Source organism: Neospora caninum, chromosome XII, assembly GCF_000208865.1.
Source record: "Neospora caninum Liverpool complete genome, chromosome XII".
NCBI classification, from domain to species: Eukaryota; Apicomplexa; class Conoidasida; order Eucoccidiorida; family Sarcocystidae; genus Neospora; species Neospora caninum.
Window position 1 is genome coordinate 6,458,035 of NC_018398.1, and position 15,937 is coordinate 6,473,971.

The 15,937-nt window shown below is 49.3% G+C and overlaps 5 protein-coding genes across 5 annotated transcripts; 2 read left to right on the forward strand and 3 right to left on the reverse strand.

The window, feature by feature from the left end:
• Positions 1 to 1,145: 1,145 nt before the first annotated feature.
• NCLIV_068675 (uncharacterized protein) lies at positions 1,146 to 1,538 on the forward strand (the record flags this gene model as incomplete). Its single annotated transcript, XM_003886420.1, has 1 exon — positions 1,146 to 1,538. One exon carries the CDS (start codon positions 1,146 to 1,148, stop codon positions 1,536 to 1,538), a length of 393 nt encoding a protein of 130 aa, XP_003886469.1.
• A 1,398-nt stretch (positions 1,539 to 2,936) lies between these two features.
• NCLIV_068680 (putative LEA1 protein) lies at positions 2,937 to 3,506 on the reverse strand (the record flags this gene model as incomplete). Its single annotated transcript, XM_003886421.1, has 1 exon — positions 2,937 to 3,506. One exon carries the CDS (start codon positions 3,504 to 3,506, stop codon positions 2,937 to 2,939), a length of 570 nt encoding a protein of 189 aa, XP_003886470.1.
• A 694-nt stretch (positions 3,507 to 4,200) lies between these two features.
• On the forward strand, positions 4,201 to 5,889 carry NCLIV_068690 (putative late embryogenesis abundant domain-containing protein; the record flags this gene model as incomplete). Its single annotated transcript, XM_003886422.1, has 1 exon — positions 4,201 to 5,889. One exon carries the CDS (start codon positions 4,201 to 4,203, stop codon positions 5,887 to 5,889), a length of 1,689 nt encoding a protein of 562 aa, XP_003886471.1.
• Positions 5,890 to 8,084: 2,195 nt separating this feature from the next.
• NCLIV_068700 (putative late embryogenesis abundant domain-containing protein) lies at positions 8,085 to 8,399 on the reverse strand (the record flags this gene model as incomplete). The annotated part of the gene is made up of 1 exon (XM_003886423.1): positions 8,085 to 8,399. One exon carries the CDS (start codon positions 8,397 to 8,399, stop codon positions 8,085 to 8,087), a length of 315 nt encoding a protein of 104 aa, XP_003886472.1.
• Positions 8,400 to 10,702: 2,303 nt separating this feature from the next.
• Positions 10,703 to 11,706, reverse strand: NCLIV_068710 (conserved hypothetical protein; the record flags this gene model as incomplete). The annotated part of the gene is made up of 2 exons (XM_003886424.1): positions 10,703 to 11,188; positions 11,512 to 11,706. 2 exons carry the CDS (start codon positions 11,704 to 11,706, stop codon positions 10,703 to 10,705), a joined length of 681 nt encoding a protein of 226 aa, XP_003886473.1.
• Positions 11,707 to 15,937: the final 4,231 nt, after the last annotated feature.

Consider the following 15,937-nt stretch of genomic DNA (forward strand, 5'->3'; position numbering starts at 1 on the left):
CCTTCAGCAGTTCGACTTCGGCGCGGGTGGCGAGCGCCGACACTCCTCTAACAGGCCAAGCAGTCCCCCGACAGCAGACTCGGGCAAAGTAACAGTACGGCGAGACAGTGCGGAAGCCTAAGAACCGGAAACAGCCGAAGCTCCCTAAATATCCAGTCTTTTAAAGGCCCGTCCTCCGAATGATGGTGATAAAGGACAGTTGAAAACAAACAGCGGCACAGAACAGTCATCACTACTGTTGAGTAAAGCTGCCTTTTTCCGTGCGCCTGATCCGAGTTGGCAGTACAAATGCCGTCCACATTGAAAAAGGTTCCTCTGGTTGCAATGCATCGTACTTTGAATTCCCAGTGTTCGCTTAACTATTATATCCGCATGAACAGCCAAAAAAGCGAGGCATTTTGATATAGGGTACATCAAGACGGTTCAAGGTGTACCAGCAGCAGACGCAGAATCTACCCGCGCACTAGCAACAACGGCAGTCTAGACGAGACGCCTTGCAAACACAAATTGAACACTACTCATACCGATACAAGTGGAGTTCTAGCATCGAATGCAGTATCAGTAGCCTCTGGCAAAGCCGTGACTACCCTAATCGTCCTAAAAGTTTCCCACAGCAAATCGTGCCTTCGGAAAACGTACCTTCCTCATTCACCATCAATTGACCTGTTAGTACTCGCATTTGGGCTGCTCGGTCAACACAGGCTTTTTTCATGTTTTTTTGTTTTGGATCCCCCTACGTGTTTGGTTGCCCTAGTGCCACCTGAGATCCAGTGGAATCCTCGATAAAACACGATCCATGGAGGCTCATCCTGACAGGAGGCTTCGGGCAGCGAATAGATATCTAAAAGGGTGTGCCAAAATGCGCCTCGCAACATCCTCCAGCCGAACTCTATCCAGCTTGTTGCCTCGACCGCATGCTGCGGATCGCCTTACTAGTCGCCGAGTTTGCTCGTATGAAACGAACATCAGGGGCTGCCCGGCTCGCAGGCAGCTGATGGCGACAGCAGTCCGGCGAACAGGAATCTAAGCCAGAGAGTGACCACTAGTTTTTTTTTAGTTGTACGTTTCTCTATGCAGGTTGCTGTGTCGTCTTTTGTACATTGCACTTCAACGACTTCTGTCGACGTCTTTTAATAGTAGTGACAATGGCAGACCAAGCAAGAAATGCGAAAGAACAAGCGATGTCCTTGGCGTCTTCCGCGAAAGAAGGAGCGTATGACACCGGACTCTCGGCCAAGGAGAGTACCAGCTCCGCAACAGAACAGGCTGGCGACTATTTTTCCAGTGCGGGAATGAAAATCGGTGACGCGACAAGCAACGCCATGGAAACTGTGAAGGACTACGCCCATAGCGCCGGAGAAAAGATCGGCGAGACCGCCTCCAACATCGCTGAGGGTGCTTCTAACACCGGCAAATCTGCGGTGGAAATGGCGAGAGATGCCGCAAGAGCTACTGGGCAGAAAGCCAGTGATGCGACGAGGGCCACTAAAGACGCGGCTTCACATGCAGGGCAGAAGATCAAAGATACGGCTTCTTAAGTAGCTTGTGGCCCTACGCCTTTCTCCCTCCTAATATGTTGTGCAAAAAGCAGGAACGTGAAAGGTTGCGTGTTTTCAAGCGTGGATGAAAGTGCACACCCGATGTGAAACGCGGTTGTGGACGCTTGTGAAACTTCTCTCTTTTTGTGTAGAAACCCTCTCTGAACGGTGTACGCTTTCCGCATTTCCTTGGAAACCGTATCAAGTCTAAATCCTTCGTGACCGTTCTACCTCGTTCCAAATCACAATGTTCGCCGTCGACGTCGCACGCATAGTTCCTCTATCAGTTAGCTATGTATGAAATATCCACAAGCCCAGCACATTTGCGCATCATTTCCAGGACGATCCGACGTAGACACTAGCCATGCCGTACCAATCATGCTCTCTAGGAAGGAGTCAAAATCTAATAGGATGACGATTTGTGAATGTCAGGCGCAGTGATCGCTCAGAAAAAAGGTTTCCTCCATTGTTTGGATCAGTGACGCTCACCGGTTACAAGGACACTTGCGTCCGTTCCATGACCCAACTATTGCCAACATGAGTAAATAACTGTGCAGGCGGCTCTCATAGCAGACAAGCTCCTTGTGGAGCAGCCCTGGCGTCATCAATTATCAGTGCTAACTGGCTGGAAGACAGTCCTTTCAGGAAGTGAAAGGTGGCTGTAGAATTTTTATGCATCTTTGCAAAACTAAAAGCTGCAGATACATGATCGTGCTCCAACAACATTTCAAATGTCACTGCTTGCACAGGTTTTCTGAGGTATCGGTTCCAGAGAACTATGATGCTACACCCTCTAGTGATACCGCGTGGCAAGGGTGGGGTGAAAAGTGATGACAAGAGGTTTGCCCAAGGTAACTGTTCGTTGAGCGCCGTGGCTTCTCTACCATCAGTGGCCTCAGATACCCTCGTGGACCTCACGAGAAAACGGTGTGAAGATTCACATCATTCTCAATACCTTAGTTGACCAGACTTTCCTTTACCACGGAGACATTAGGGCCATAGGATTAGCGGCATACCTGCGTACGTATGCTTGCTTGCGTCATTCTTTTATGCAACCTCTCTCACGGCTGCATATTCCAGGGGTTTGCAAAACCAAGAGCATCGCATGGAAATATGCAAGTGGCAGCGTGTCCAGAATAAATAGGGAACGACTTGGGAGTACCCGAATCGACCTCAGAAAAGGAAGCAACTGTCCATCATCGCGACCGTCAGTTGTGACAACGTTGCTACAACGAGACACGCAAACGAACACGCCAGTCACACCGACCAGTAACTTCAGACTTGCATTCACGCCTCGCTGGTTCCCGCATACGGAAACATGCTGTAAGAGAGAAAAAAGTTACAAAACCCTATCCACTGTGCGGCAACCCAGCGTCCACACGGATTTCGCCAGTCATTTTAACTGCTTCTCCGCTTCCCCGTGTCCACTGCTTTGCCCTCAGCCTCACTTCTAGCAACTCTTGCCACATCCTCGGCAGCTTCTTGCGGTGTCTGGCCGGTGAGCTCTCGGCCGTACATCATCGCGTCCTCACCGATGCTTTTGAATTCCGCGCTCGTGGGGTTAGCACTGCCTCGTCGGCTCGATGCAGCTTTCGGTGCCTCGGGTTTGGCAGTTTCAGACACATGTTCCATTGCATCCTTCAGTTGTCTTCCAGCACTGCTTGCTGAATCCTTGACAGGTGTTTGTGAGACAGCCTCTCTCGCTTTCAGACCTGAGTCGACTAAAGCCTTCTTGCCTTTCTCTTTAAGAGCTTCTGCAGTATCGTTAACGATCTCACCCACGCCTTTCGCCTTGTCCTTGACAGCTTCGACGGGGTGCGCTATCTGCTTCGCGATGTTTGTTGCCTCTTGAGTGACGGCTGTCAGCCGCGCTTTTGCAGTGGACTTTGCATCGAGGGCCGCTTCCTTGGCCGTATTAAACAGGCCACCGTTACCGCCAGCAGCAAAATATCTGGAGAAGGCCCTCATTGTTAGGCTACTAAATGACAATGGTTGGACGCCTCAACGCTTGCACTGACGTTCGGCGAGGAACTAACCATCAAGGGAATGGTACGCGCGGGCTGAAAAAAATCCTACACAGCGTAGTGCATCAAGAGAAAGATTCTGTTGAACAGTCAGTCGGACTGTTTGGACCTGAGCCTCTCTTCACAGTTAATGCTATAAACACTGGTCCGTGACCGATATCATTTGGCTGCCAGGCAACAGGCCTGCTGAAAGGCGGTCTGAAGCTAGTATATTCTCGAGTTAAACGTCATCGAGCGAGCAATCGCTCAAATGAGCTAGATGCCTGGCTTCAACGCGCGCGCGCCTGGCGCCTAGCGACGAACTTTTCGAGCAATGGCACTGCCAGTAGAAAGTCCAGCTACGACTCTCAGGCAGGTTGTGCGGTCGCCGTGCTGATGTGGTGCTGCAACTGAAACGGCTGACCAGCTGCCCGGCTTTCGCTGTACGAAGCTTCGGACAAGCCATGTGATGCCGCTTTTTGGCCTTCATGATGAACCTCGTAATCTACTTGCCATCCTCATTATGATAGCTACCCAGTATCGCCTCTAGGGTTTTCGCACTGTCATTCAGGTAGTTCTGCAACTGGAAAACTCACATTTTGGCTTCAAGTGTGTCTCATATTGGACTCTGTTATTTCAGTGCTCGGCAGTAAACAAAAATGAAGTTTCTTTCTAAGCAGACGTTAGTCGTTTCTGCGACTGCTGTGTACATTACAGTCACCTGTGTTTCAGCACGTGAATCAACGGGACACAAAATCTGGGACGGTGTTGTCCATGCCGGACAGGCAACTGGCGCAGGGATCCAATATGCGGGAGAGGCGGCAGCGACGTTGGGCAAGGTGCTTAAAGATGACCCTGTCAAAGCAACAAAGGATGGAACAGACGCTGCTAGAAAAGCAGCAAGTGAATCTGTTGAAACGCTGAAAAAGAGTGGGCAGGACGCGGCAGGTCGGGCAGCAGATGCTGTCAATTCTGTAAAAGAGAAAGCTGCCGGAGCGGCTGGTACGATTCACAACACCGTGAAGGAATGGGCTGAAGGATCTCGCGAACAGGCTGCGGCGAAGGCTAAAGAACTACAGCGAAAGTTACAAGAGTCTGGTGGGAATATTAAGGACACTGCATCAACCTGGTGGACCTCCGCCAACGAGGCCGTTAAGGATAGACTCGATGAGGCAAGCCAAACTGCCAAAGACAACAGCGTAAACGCTATGGAGACGGTTTCTTCCTTGGTAGGAACAATTTCCGAAAGTGCCGAAAAAGGGGCACATGAAGTAAAGGAGAAGTCGGCAGAAGCGGGGGGACGTCTGAAGGAAAAAGGATCGTCGTGGTGGCAGGATGTGTCTTCTGCCTTGGAAGGCACAGCTGAAGATGCCAAGAGAAGAACGGCAGATACCGCCTCGACGTGGATGAACAACGCAAAAAGCGCGGCAGAACACGCTAGCGATACAGCCTCGTCATGGTCGGACAGTGCGAAGCGATCTTCTGACGGCGTGAAGGCAGCCGCAACTGAGGTCGCGGACAGAGCAAAAGACAAAACTGCGTCATGGTGGAGTGATACGAAAGAGAAAGCTGGGGACATGAAACACCAAGCGGAGATTGCGGTGGACGAGGGGGAAGATAAGGCAGCTTCGTGGTGGGGTTCTGCGAAAGGCAAAGGCCAAGACCTCAAAGATAGCACAGGCGGTGTTGTCGCCAAGGCGAGACACGCCATTTCATCCTGGTGGGGAGGCGCAAAGGATGAAGCACGAAGAGCCCAGCAGAGCATTTCGGACATCACAGAAAAGGCTAAAACGTCTGCCCCGTCATGGTGGGAAAGTGCCATGAGCAAGAAGGAGGAAGCAAAAGAAGCAGCAGAGAATGGAGCCACCTCCTGGTGGAGAACTGCCACTCAAGCAACAGTCCATGCTGGTGATGCTGCGAAAGAAGCAAAACGACAGGCATCTGTGTGGTGGGGCAGCGTAGAAGATAAGGCGGGAGACGCAGAAGACGCTGTGAAGGAGACGGCTTCTAGCTGGTGGCGAACCGGGGAACAGGCCAATGAAGCTGCCAAAGAGGCAGCGGCTAAAGCACAAGAACAAGCGAACGCTTGGTGGAGTGGCGCAAGAGAAAAAACTGCAGAAGCAAGAGAGTTAGCGCAGGAGGTGGAAGACAAAGCGACCGAAACGGGGTCTTCATGGTGGAGCAAGTTAACTGGCGCCACAGAAGATGCTGGAGTTGATACCAAACTGAAAATTGCCAAGAAGATGAAAGAGGTAGCTGAAGACGCAACTCACTTGGCTTCTAGTTTTGAAAAACAAGCTTCCGATGAGAGAATGCACCGCAATCAGAAGAAAAGGGAAGAACACTAACTGGCAAGAACACCATTTTGACGGATCGTGGTGCCATCGCGACAATGGCGCCGCTGCATAGTTCGTGCCGTACAAGGTGCTCTTCATCTGATGCCGCAGCTTGCCTGTTTTGCATTGGAACCAGTGATCCCGTAAGTCTGGTGCTGTCGTCTGGGCGAGTTATAATGGGTTCTCCTGTTAACGTTTTGCATTGATGCGTTTAGCTTTGGTCGGGAGAGCGATCTGTCAACTTTTTCCGTTCCAGTGTCTGATGGCCAAATATGCAGCGTGTTGTTGGTGTGTGTACACAACACTTTTTGCGGTCCCCAGCATATCCTTTTGTTACGGTTGGACACGCTTATAACATGATTGGCACGCGTGTGCCTGCTGCTTCTGGTGAGAGACTGCATCACGACACGCTTGGCGAAAGACTGGTAGTGGACGACATCCCATCAGACTGAGAATGCTAAGTCCTTTTGGGGCTGTGTGGTCGCGCCCGATAACAACTGCACGCGCGAGGCATGGACTGCTTACGTCTGGAAAGGCCTTCGAGACTGCAAAGTATTCTCCCTTTTTATGTTTTCGATGACGGCCCGAGCTGTTCAAGTGATTGAGTTAGACTGAACCGTTACTAGATGAAATTATAGGGTTTATGAGGGGGGGGTCTAGTCTGCATATGAAAGTTGTCAAACTTTCTATACTCATCGCTTCAGAGCTATTAGACGGCATGGCTGGTCATGTTGTGGTCTGACTTTTCATCATTAAAACTGCTACGATCGATGTGTCCGCACCCCCCGCTCCCAGCCGTTGAACTCGTACTGAACCATTCTCAGGCGGGGTTTATTCTGGTAGATCGACTGCTTACTCGCAGGGCTGGACACATCAGTGACACGGAAACGTTCCTGTGGGTAGACTGACTTCATGTGGCACAGAATCGACAGGGTAAGAATTTTTATTTCAGTTGCTGCTTTAATGGATATTTGAGTCCAAAAATTAGAACGCGGTTTAAAGCTATTAGGCACTTGATACAGCCGACAGGTGCACAGGAAGTAGAAATAACGACGGTCATTGAGAAAAATCAACAGTCGTCTGTTCTATCTGGTCTCTGTCCGAGCTTCCCTGATTTGCTTGTTCGCAACCATGCCAAAGCAGGTAGGCACAGGCACGGAGCTACACAGCAAATGGAGACATCTGGATTATGTTGCAATGTGAGTGAAACAATAGAACGATAGCATGGCGCTGGCCAGTGGCAGTGAAGTGCGACACGATGGATCCATCCCAGCATTACAACCTGCGTATCGGTGGAGGAAGTTAAACAAGAGATTCACATGAGTAACTCAGTGCACGTGTGGCAAGCATGCAGCATAAGACGACCGGGACACTTCACTAGCTGGTTTCATCTGTGGAAGAGAAGAAAACCTTGGAACTGGCTAGAAAAAGCTGATCGAGAAGGCTTTGACACCGGTGTGCAGGCGCCCCCGACAGTCGAGCAGAGAGACTCAAAAAAAGTTGTAATGCAAGAAAACAATGACCCCGCGAAGCTAGAACCAGAAGGAATCATTTTTCTCCTATGAAACCTAGGGGTTGCGTCAGGGATGGCGTCTGACTTTAGCGTGTTCGATGTGACAGTCGACACTTGAGTTATCGTTAGCTGATACTCCCGTCCTCAGAGTTCCAAAATTTCCGACAGCTCCCCAATTCTTAACACAATTTGTCCATATGGGTTAAAAATCATGACGTAATCGGCGGAACGAAGTTCCTAGCTATCTCCTGTGGGTGCCAATCATTTCTATTTTCTGTTGCTTGTTTAGTAGCGAAGAAACAATTAACGTCAAAACGCTAAAATGGGCACTAGTAAAAAACACTAGTCTGGGGCTGTTCTCTACAATGCAGGCAATACAGAATTTACCGAATTAGTCGGGCCGTGAAAACGAAAGCTGTAGAAGTAACGCTTTTTGACAAACGTATAGTGCCTAGCGGAGTCAGACCGTTTTACAATGGGTTGCATAGTCGCGTTATGGTTAATACGTCATAAGTGAATCGCGGAGCACAAACAACAGAGCACCAACCCCTTTGGTAAGCGCTGAGGGGGCACAATAGAACTGTACGAAAAGAAACGTCCACTCGCTCTTCATACAGGTAATTATGCGATCCACAACCTCACATGGTATAAGAAAGGCACATCTGGAGGTACGTCGGCCCGATTAACAGCCGGCTTAGCCAATCTTTCCTTGGATCTTCGGGTCCTTCGAGACAGACTCAGATACATCGCGGGTCGCGTTAGAAATGCCTTCGCGTGCTGTAGATGCTGCATCCTTAGCCGACTCTTTTGCTTCGTGTGCCTTTTTCTCCGCAGTGTCACCGTGATTCTCTCCACTGATATGCCTGGTCAGGTTCGCCACGCTCTCGCTGGCAGCATTGTACGCGTCCACTGCTGCCTCTTTTGCAGTCTCGCCGGCTGTCATGACTGTTTCTTTTGCTCGCTCCATCAGCCCTTTGCTTTGTTCCGCATGTGACTGCTGGCTCGCCATTTTGACAGTTAATGACACGGTCCTGTCGAACAGAAACTTCTGGATTATTGGACAACTGATCAGAAGCAGGATGTTGAAAACAATTTTCTGAGCCTTTTCTGGCAAAAGTCACTAGGAAAAGAAATGTGAAAGTAATTCGCCGCAACAGAGTGCGGAACAACGTCAGTCCCTGTTGCAACCGGATGGGCGGCATTGCTCGTATTGTCCCGCGAAAATAGCGCTCGCTGGCACGAGAGAGAGCATGAGCGCGTTTTCGCGTTCGGTCGCGCCGTTTTTGAAAGCCACCTACTTGGCCGTCTTTTGGTCGGCCTCCACACGCGTTTCCTCGAAGCCGCCAGACCAGCGAGAGCACCTACTTCCAGATGGTGCTACCGCACAGCCGGCCCGGGAAGGTTTAAGCGCAGATGGAACGAATACCGAAGCGGTTGGAAGGATTCGGTTCCGCTTGGTCAGCCTGAGGAGACATCCGTAAATAGGGAAATTGTAGCTGGATGGGCTGTGGGAACAGGGCTTTCGGTGCGGTATAGTTTCGGCCATATATTGTAGCGACGTGTACAGGCTCATTTGCTGCGAAAAACGGCTCTTCAAGCGAGGGCCAATACAAAGATAGAAAGTCAGGATGATCTGCTTTTTCTAACGAGGCTTGTAGAAAACGGACCCTGAACTGGTATGGCATGTTGGAGGAATTTGCTATTGCAGCCCTGAAAAAACTGTCAGTCGCGTAAGCTTACCTTGGAAGGATTTAGATCTGGAGCTGACTAGCAAGGAACGCTAATTCCTTCTTAGGTGTGTCGACACACCAAGGATTGCTCTCCTTTTCGAGATGCAAGCTGTACAATGCCATCGGAATGTGTCTGTTGAGCGTCCGGGAAACAAAGGACCGAACAGGAAGATTTGATTCTTTTCCCACTTCTTGTCCTGATCATGATTGCAGTCAACGACAATGGAACACAACAAGAAGACCTCACATAAGCAGTACAGCTAAATCCCCAGAAGCTTGGTAACAACCATTCATTGCAAATCCACAGAACACAAGACCCCGAAAGATTTCTCAGTCTACAATTCTACAGCCAGGTACCGAATGCGCCCTTATTTCGGTAAGTGTCTACCCTGCAGATGCCCTGTCGACCAAGCGGCCAATTCAGTAGTTTACTGTGAGTCAATTCATTCCGCCAGACAACGGCTATGACACAGGCTGATATGGAGGTTGCGCGGCGCGGCCGTGTTTTAGGATATTCTGCGTCACCCCAAGCTTGGCAGGACGAATGGTGCTGTTCGTTGAGTTAAACCGGGTGATACACTTTCTCAGTATTCAATGGCACATTTGCCCAAAAAGCTTTCGTTGTCTCTGCCGTCATCAGAAACGTCGGTGGTATCCCGTTTAACTCCCACCGAAAATGGGGGGGTTCGGAAGTTGTTTTCCCAAGAACTAACGCGAGCTCCTATTTCCTAGTACCATTAGTGACCCCCCTTGCCTACGCCGCGGATATCTGAAGCTCGATTTTAGACTCAGGGTGTCACCGAACGCAGTAAGAAGTCAATGTGCCTTCCCATCCGTCTTTGCATGTAGTCGTGGGTCGCTATGGGAAGTAGAATACTTCTTACCCGTGCCAATCTCTTTGAGAACATCTTGTGTCCAGTTTTCTGCAAAGCTTTGCGCAAATGCGGTATCCCGCTGCTGATGAGTTTGGGCGGCAAGAGCATGGATCGTACAGAGTTGAGAGAGAGGCACGAGAGCTGCGGCGACCCGACTGTCAGTACTCTGTACCCCGCTGCAGGAGATCGACGTCAGACACTCGCGCGCCTCGACAGCCCGAACCATTCGCTCCAGTAGGAGGGTCAAGGTCTGCACGCAATATCATCGCAGGGAGTTTCGTCACGTTTCTGCTTGCTGTCTTCTTTCGCTAGAGTGCCAGGATGGGGCGTCTAGCAGGTAAACCCATTTCATGCAAAATTGATCTTCTACGAGTTTGAGCAAGTATGGCAGAGCTATGCGACTCTTTGCCAGCTCGGGATCAAGAACGGGAACCACTATGTCAGTGATTCAAACGCACCATATGGTGTGTAATTGTTGTTCCGGAGGTGACGCCTCACTGGTCCTGATGCTGCCTTTAATTTGGTTGGGTTGGTAGTGGTGAAATTGGACGCACTACTGCAAGGGAAAAGCACTGTTACGAAACCAAGATTAAGACCCTTCGTTCACTGGATGCCCTAGTATGGTTTTCACAATGACTGCTCTATAGCGTGTTTCTTGACTTTTAGCAAAGGACTGCGGTAGTGGATGAGTGTATTCCTGTGGTAGCTCAAGATTTCGTTGTTGTATGTTGAAGGAAGTACATGGCTGAAGTTACCTGAGGAGAGCTGGCATCTCCGTAGTCCCTGAGATGTTCTCTCTCCAGTAGAGATTGCTGGTAAGCTTCATTGTCTCCCACACTACCGTCTGCGTCTGTGTTCTCTTGTGCTTCGTTTCTCTGCAACACCTCTGTAGGCCGTTCCGGCAATCCTGCTTCTTTGTTTGCAGCTTCTTCACTCTTCTCCACTTGGGACTCCAGTTTCTTCTTGATAGCTGTTTCCGCCATCTGGACTTCCTCGGAAAGCTGCTGGAGCAGGACGTCGGTTTCGCTAACAGCGTGTACATGGGATAAAGTTGTTTTGTCATCCACCTGAAAAGACAGCTTCTCTAGAGTTTTGCTTCCGGGACTCTCTAGCATGAGAACTATGCTCGACAGTCCATCGTGGCCTACGGCAGGTAACGCCAACGTTTTTATTGAACTGCATTGGGATATTTCCTAAAGCCAGAAGAAATTCAAGACTTGACAACCAGAGGCACACATGTCCAATGTGCGTGCTGGACCCACAGCCGTATTCAACCACGGAGTTTCCGCAAAAAAGGTAACCAGTACAGTGGGAGCGCAATACTACAGCGGTCGATTCCCATCCGATGACATTTGGAAGCTCCACGTACACGTGGATGGCGGGAAATTACACTTGCAGTAAAAATGCGTCTCCCCTCTGGATCGGTATGGACAGGGATATATGGAGCCACGCAGACAGTTGAACATTAGTGAGAAACGGTTCGTTTTGTTAGGAAACTTTCAGACAGACGACTTACCTGACATAATCGAGATACGCCATTATCGGAGACGCGTGTTCCCGAAATATCTAGATGGGAGATGGCAAACTTCTCTCCAACGATTTTTGTAAGAACATTCACTCCTGTGTCGCCGATACTGGTATTTTTCAAGCTCAACCCTGGTTCCAGCGAACACAGACTTCCAGCAAGCACAATGTCTGACGTCGACAGCATCAAGCAGCAGCTAGCATAATATGGTGCTCAGAACTACAATCATTCTCCAACGGTTTCCACTGGTAAAATGGTAATAGTAACCGGACACAGTACGGAGCGGTCATTGCCTTCGTAGACTTCACCATTGCTTCCCTTCTGCTGTAAAATAGATGTCAATCGAATAAATAAGTGACGCAGACAACCGCCGTCTCGTCTGGCACACTTCTCAAGGGACCGTCAGGCCGAGCTCTCTGTCCCTGGGCACTTTGAGGTAAACAACCCGCTCTCCAAAACACTAACGCAATGGCGTTGCGGGAGTGAAAGAACTGTAACGTAGTGAGAGAATCAATAACTGCATCAGCGGATGTGTAGTCGAGCAAGTTCCATTAATCTCCGCTGTTACTCGGTCCTCTAGCAATCGCTCAAGAACATGGCCGTGACTCGTGGCAACCTCGTTGCTACGTGCAGCCTTAAAATAGCAGTCCGCGTAAACTACTTGCTTCTCACCTGATATCCTGTCGTTGCAAGATAACGCTTCACATATCGGGACAATGTGCATGTCGTCAATGGGATTGCCAGCGATATCGACAAAACCTGTGAAACGTTTATTCGTTTTGATAGCTAAGCTGAGTTGTTCTATATCGTCTCTTCCCATACAGCTCTCTGCTACGACTGCCTGGGCAGACTGCGTTGTGGAAACAACTGAGTTGTAGGATTCCGTTGAAAGATTGATTCTGTCAGTGCGAACATGTATATTTCCTCCTCGCAGCTGCTGCAGCGTGTGCTGCAGACGCCTGCGGAAATCGAGCAGCCTTATCTCCGCCATGGGGGAAGCAATTACATCGAATTAGAGAAGACAAGCTCAAACACGCACCGTTCAATTTGTGGACACCCCGCTTGGACAAATTCGTGAATGGAGCCGGCGTCCATTCTAATCGCATGGATGATAAGGCCTACATTGAAAACCATGCTCGCTACAGGAAATGAGAAAAGCGTTTGGGAAAAGGGGGCCAGGTGGCCTGTACCGGTGACTTGAACCTACGATGTTGAAATGTTGATACATGCAAGCTGGCAGGCTCGCGTCCGCCGCGACGGTCCTCTGGTGTGGTGCTCGACTGCCCGTTTGTCGATATACACATGCAAAAACTTTTCATTCAGTACCACAAGGAACCGTCACGTGCCTTTAAAATTGGAGGACTTGTGACTGGCAATCCCAGTTTTCCCACAGTTGTTGTTGCTATGTATCCGCAGTTTGCGTTGACCGGTCCCGATGGCACACTCGGGGACAGAAAGGAGGTGTGTCGGAATACGTGGGACGGGTGTCAGATTAACTGACATCTCCCAAAGTAGGCTACGTTATGATATTTGCCGCAAGTCACGGCCAGTCCCAGTCAAGAAACGAAACACGGAGATGTGCCTTCACCTTAGTTGGGTGCCTGGCCAGGGGCATGCGGAACACACAGGCCACTCAGCACAGCCACCATCTGCTTGCCGGAAACATACGGACAACACTCTTACATGGGACGTTGGCTATGTTGTTCGTTGTCTGCTAATGTAGTACGTGGAACCCGAGTGTGCATCCTGAAACAATTTACAGGCCGGGCAACGGGGCTGGCCTCTACTCTTTCTTGGGGGCTTGTAATCGACACGAGGAGCGGTGCATGCTGACTACTAGACGGGAATAAGACAGAACCACACCGAAAGACAAAGAAAAATGTCGATGTGTTCGGTAACGTGCTAACATGGTTTCTAGAATTTGTGGTACTCATCCCTCCGACGAATCGAATCTTCCGCCTACTGCCGGTAGTGTCCACTCTTGGCGATGACGGATTTCCCAAAAGACAAACACGAGGATACGTGGACACAAAAAGGCGCGAGAAAAAACAATGATGATCCACAGAGAATGGCTTACTAGATGGAACAAGATGTCAACCCACGGCATGCGCGTCGCGCTGCGGTTCCCAGGATAAGAAAGGCTCGGAGAAGAGGGACTGGAATGGATTCCTTTTTTCCGGTGGTGGTATAAGAGAGGGGAAAAGATGACTCTTGATACAAGCTGTCCTCAATGAGTTTGCATCTCTCTTCAGTAGGGATATCGGAAACAAGCGTGAAGTCAGCGGTAGCAGGTCTTCGAAACCGCTTCGCTGTGCTTCGAACGAGGGAGAAAAACAAGTGGGTAAGGCTGGTCGTCTCAGCGAGGAAAATGCTCTGGCTGGACTAATTGTGATCCACTAATTTACTTGTGTATGATCCTTGCCAGTCGTTCCGTTCAGTCTTGCTATGTACAAGGACCAAACCATGCATGCTGTGTTCGATATCCTCGTTGTAAGATTACTTCGGTTTATTTATGTATCATGACAAAACGAGGCGTCACGATGCCCATCAGGACCACACGGTGTGTGGCGATTACAACGATGCTATCATAGTATCCGAACAAATCAAATGCAGTGACACTGCAACTGAATTAATTCGAGAAGCATACGGGGTCTACAACTGATGTCACCAGATGGAAAATGACGGCGCTTTGAGGTGTCATCATATATAGTCTCATTACTCAAGACAGCAGGCGACAAAGGGATTGCTGAAGACAGCACAACAGGATAAGGTGGAACAAATGATTTCACGCGGAAGTCCTCCGCAAAGCTCCTTATGAACGCGAGCCCCAGAACAACAAAAAACAGACGCCGTGCTCAGGTCATGATACATAACTAAACCGAAGTAGTCTTACAACGAGGATATCTAACATAAACGTGTTATTCGGAGCAAAAGTGAGCACGAGCCGGCGTCAAGCTATTCACATGGAAACCCGCAGGAAGCCATCAAAGAAAGTTTAAGAATACGTGTATCTATGCATACATGAACGATGTATGTAGGGCTATATAGGAGATCGCGTCAGTTTTTGGAAAACGACTTCCGAACCCCCCATATAAATTGGTACAAAGAAGATTAGGGTCCACGGTTTATAGGGTTTAGGGTTTATAGGGTTTAGAGGGTTTATAGGGTTTAGGGTTTATAGGGTTTAGGGGTTTATAGGGTTTAGGGTTTATAGGGTTTAGGGTTTATAGGGTTTAGGGTTTATAGGGTTTAGGGTTTAGGGTTTAGGGTTTAGGGTTTAGGGTTTAGGGTTTATAGGGTTTAGGGTTTATAGGGTTTAGGGTTTATAGGGTTTAGGGTTTATAGGGTTTAGGGTTTATAGGGTTTAGGGTTTATAGGGTTTAGGGTTTAGGGTTTAGGGTTTAGGGTTTAGGGTTTAGGGTTTAGGGTTTAGGGTTTAGGGTTTAGGGTTTAGGGTTTAGGGTTTAGGGTTTAGGGTTTAGGGTTTAGGGTTTAGGGTTTAGGGTTTAGGGTTTAGGGTTTAGGGTTTAGGGTTTAGGGTTTAGGGTTTAGGGTTTAGGGTTTAGGGTTTTAGGGTTTAGGGTTTAGGGTTTAGGGTTTAGGGTTTAGGGTTTAGGGTTTAGGGTTTAGGGTTTAGGGTTTAGGGTTTAGGGTTTAGGGTTTAGGGTTTAGGGTTTAGGGTTTAGGGTTTAGGGTTTAGGGTTTAGGGTTTAGGGTTTAGGGTTTAGGGTTTAGGGTTTAGGGTTTAGGGTTTAGGGTTTAGGGTTTAGGGTTTAGGGTTTAGGGTTTAGGGTTTAGGGTTTAGGGTTTAGGGTTTAGGGTTTAGGGTTTAGGGTTTAGGGTTTAGGGTTTAGGGTTTAGGGTTTAGGGTTTAGGGTTTAGGGTTTAGGGTTTAGGGTTTAGGGTTTTAGGGTTTAGGGTTTAGGGTTTAGGGTTTAGGGTTTAGGGTTTAGGGTTTAGGGTTTAGGGTTTAGGGTTTAGGGTTTAGGGTTTAGGGTTTAGGGTTTAGGGTTTAGGGTTTAGGGTTTAGGGTTTAGGGTTTAGGGTTTAGGGTTTAGGGTTTAGGGTTTAGGGTTTAGGGTTTAGGGTTTAGGGTTTAGGGCTTAGGGTTTAGGGCTCAGGCTTCAGGGTTCAGGGTCTAGGCTTTAGGCTTTACGGTTCAGGGTCTAGGGTTTAGCGCTTAGGGTTTAGGGCTTAGGCTCTCGGGTTTAGGGTTAGGGTTTAGGCTCTAGGGTTTAGGGCTTACGGTTTAGGGTCTAGGGTTTCGGGCTTAGGGTTCCGGCTTTCGGCTTTACGGTCTAGGGTTTAGGGTCTAGGGTCTACCGCTTAGGGTTTACGCTTTAGGGTTTAGGGTTTAGGGTTCCCCCCCTAGGGTTCAGGGTTTAGGGTTTAGGGTCTTAGGGCTCAGGGTTTAGGG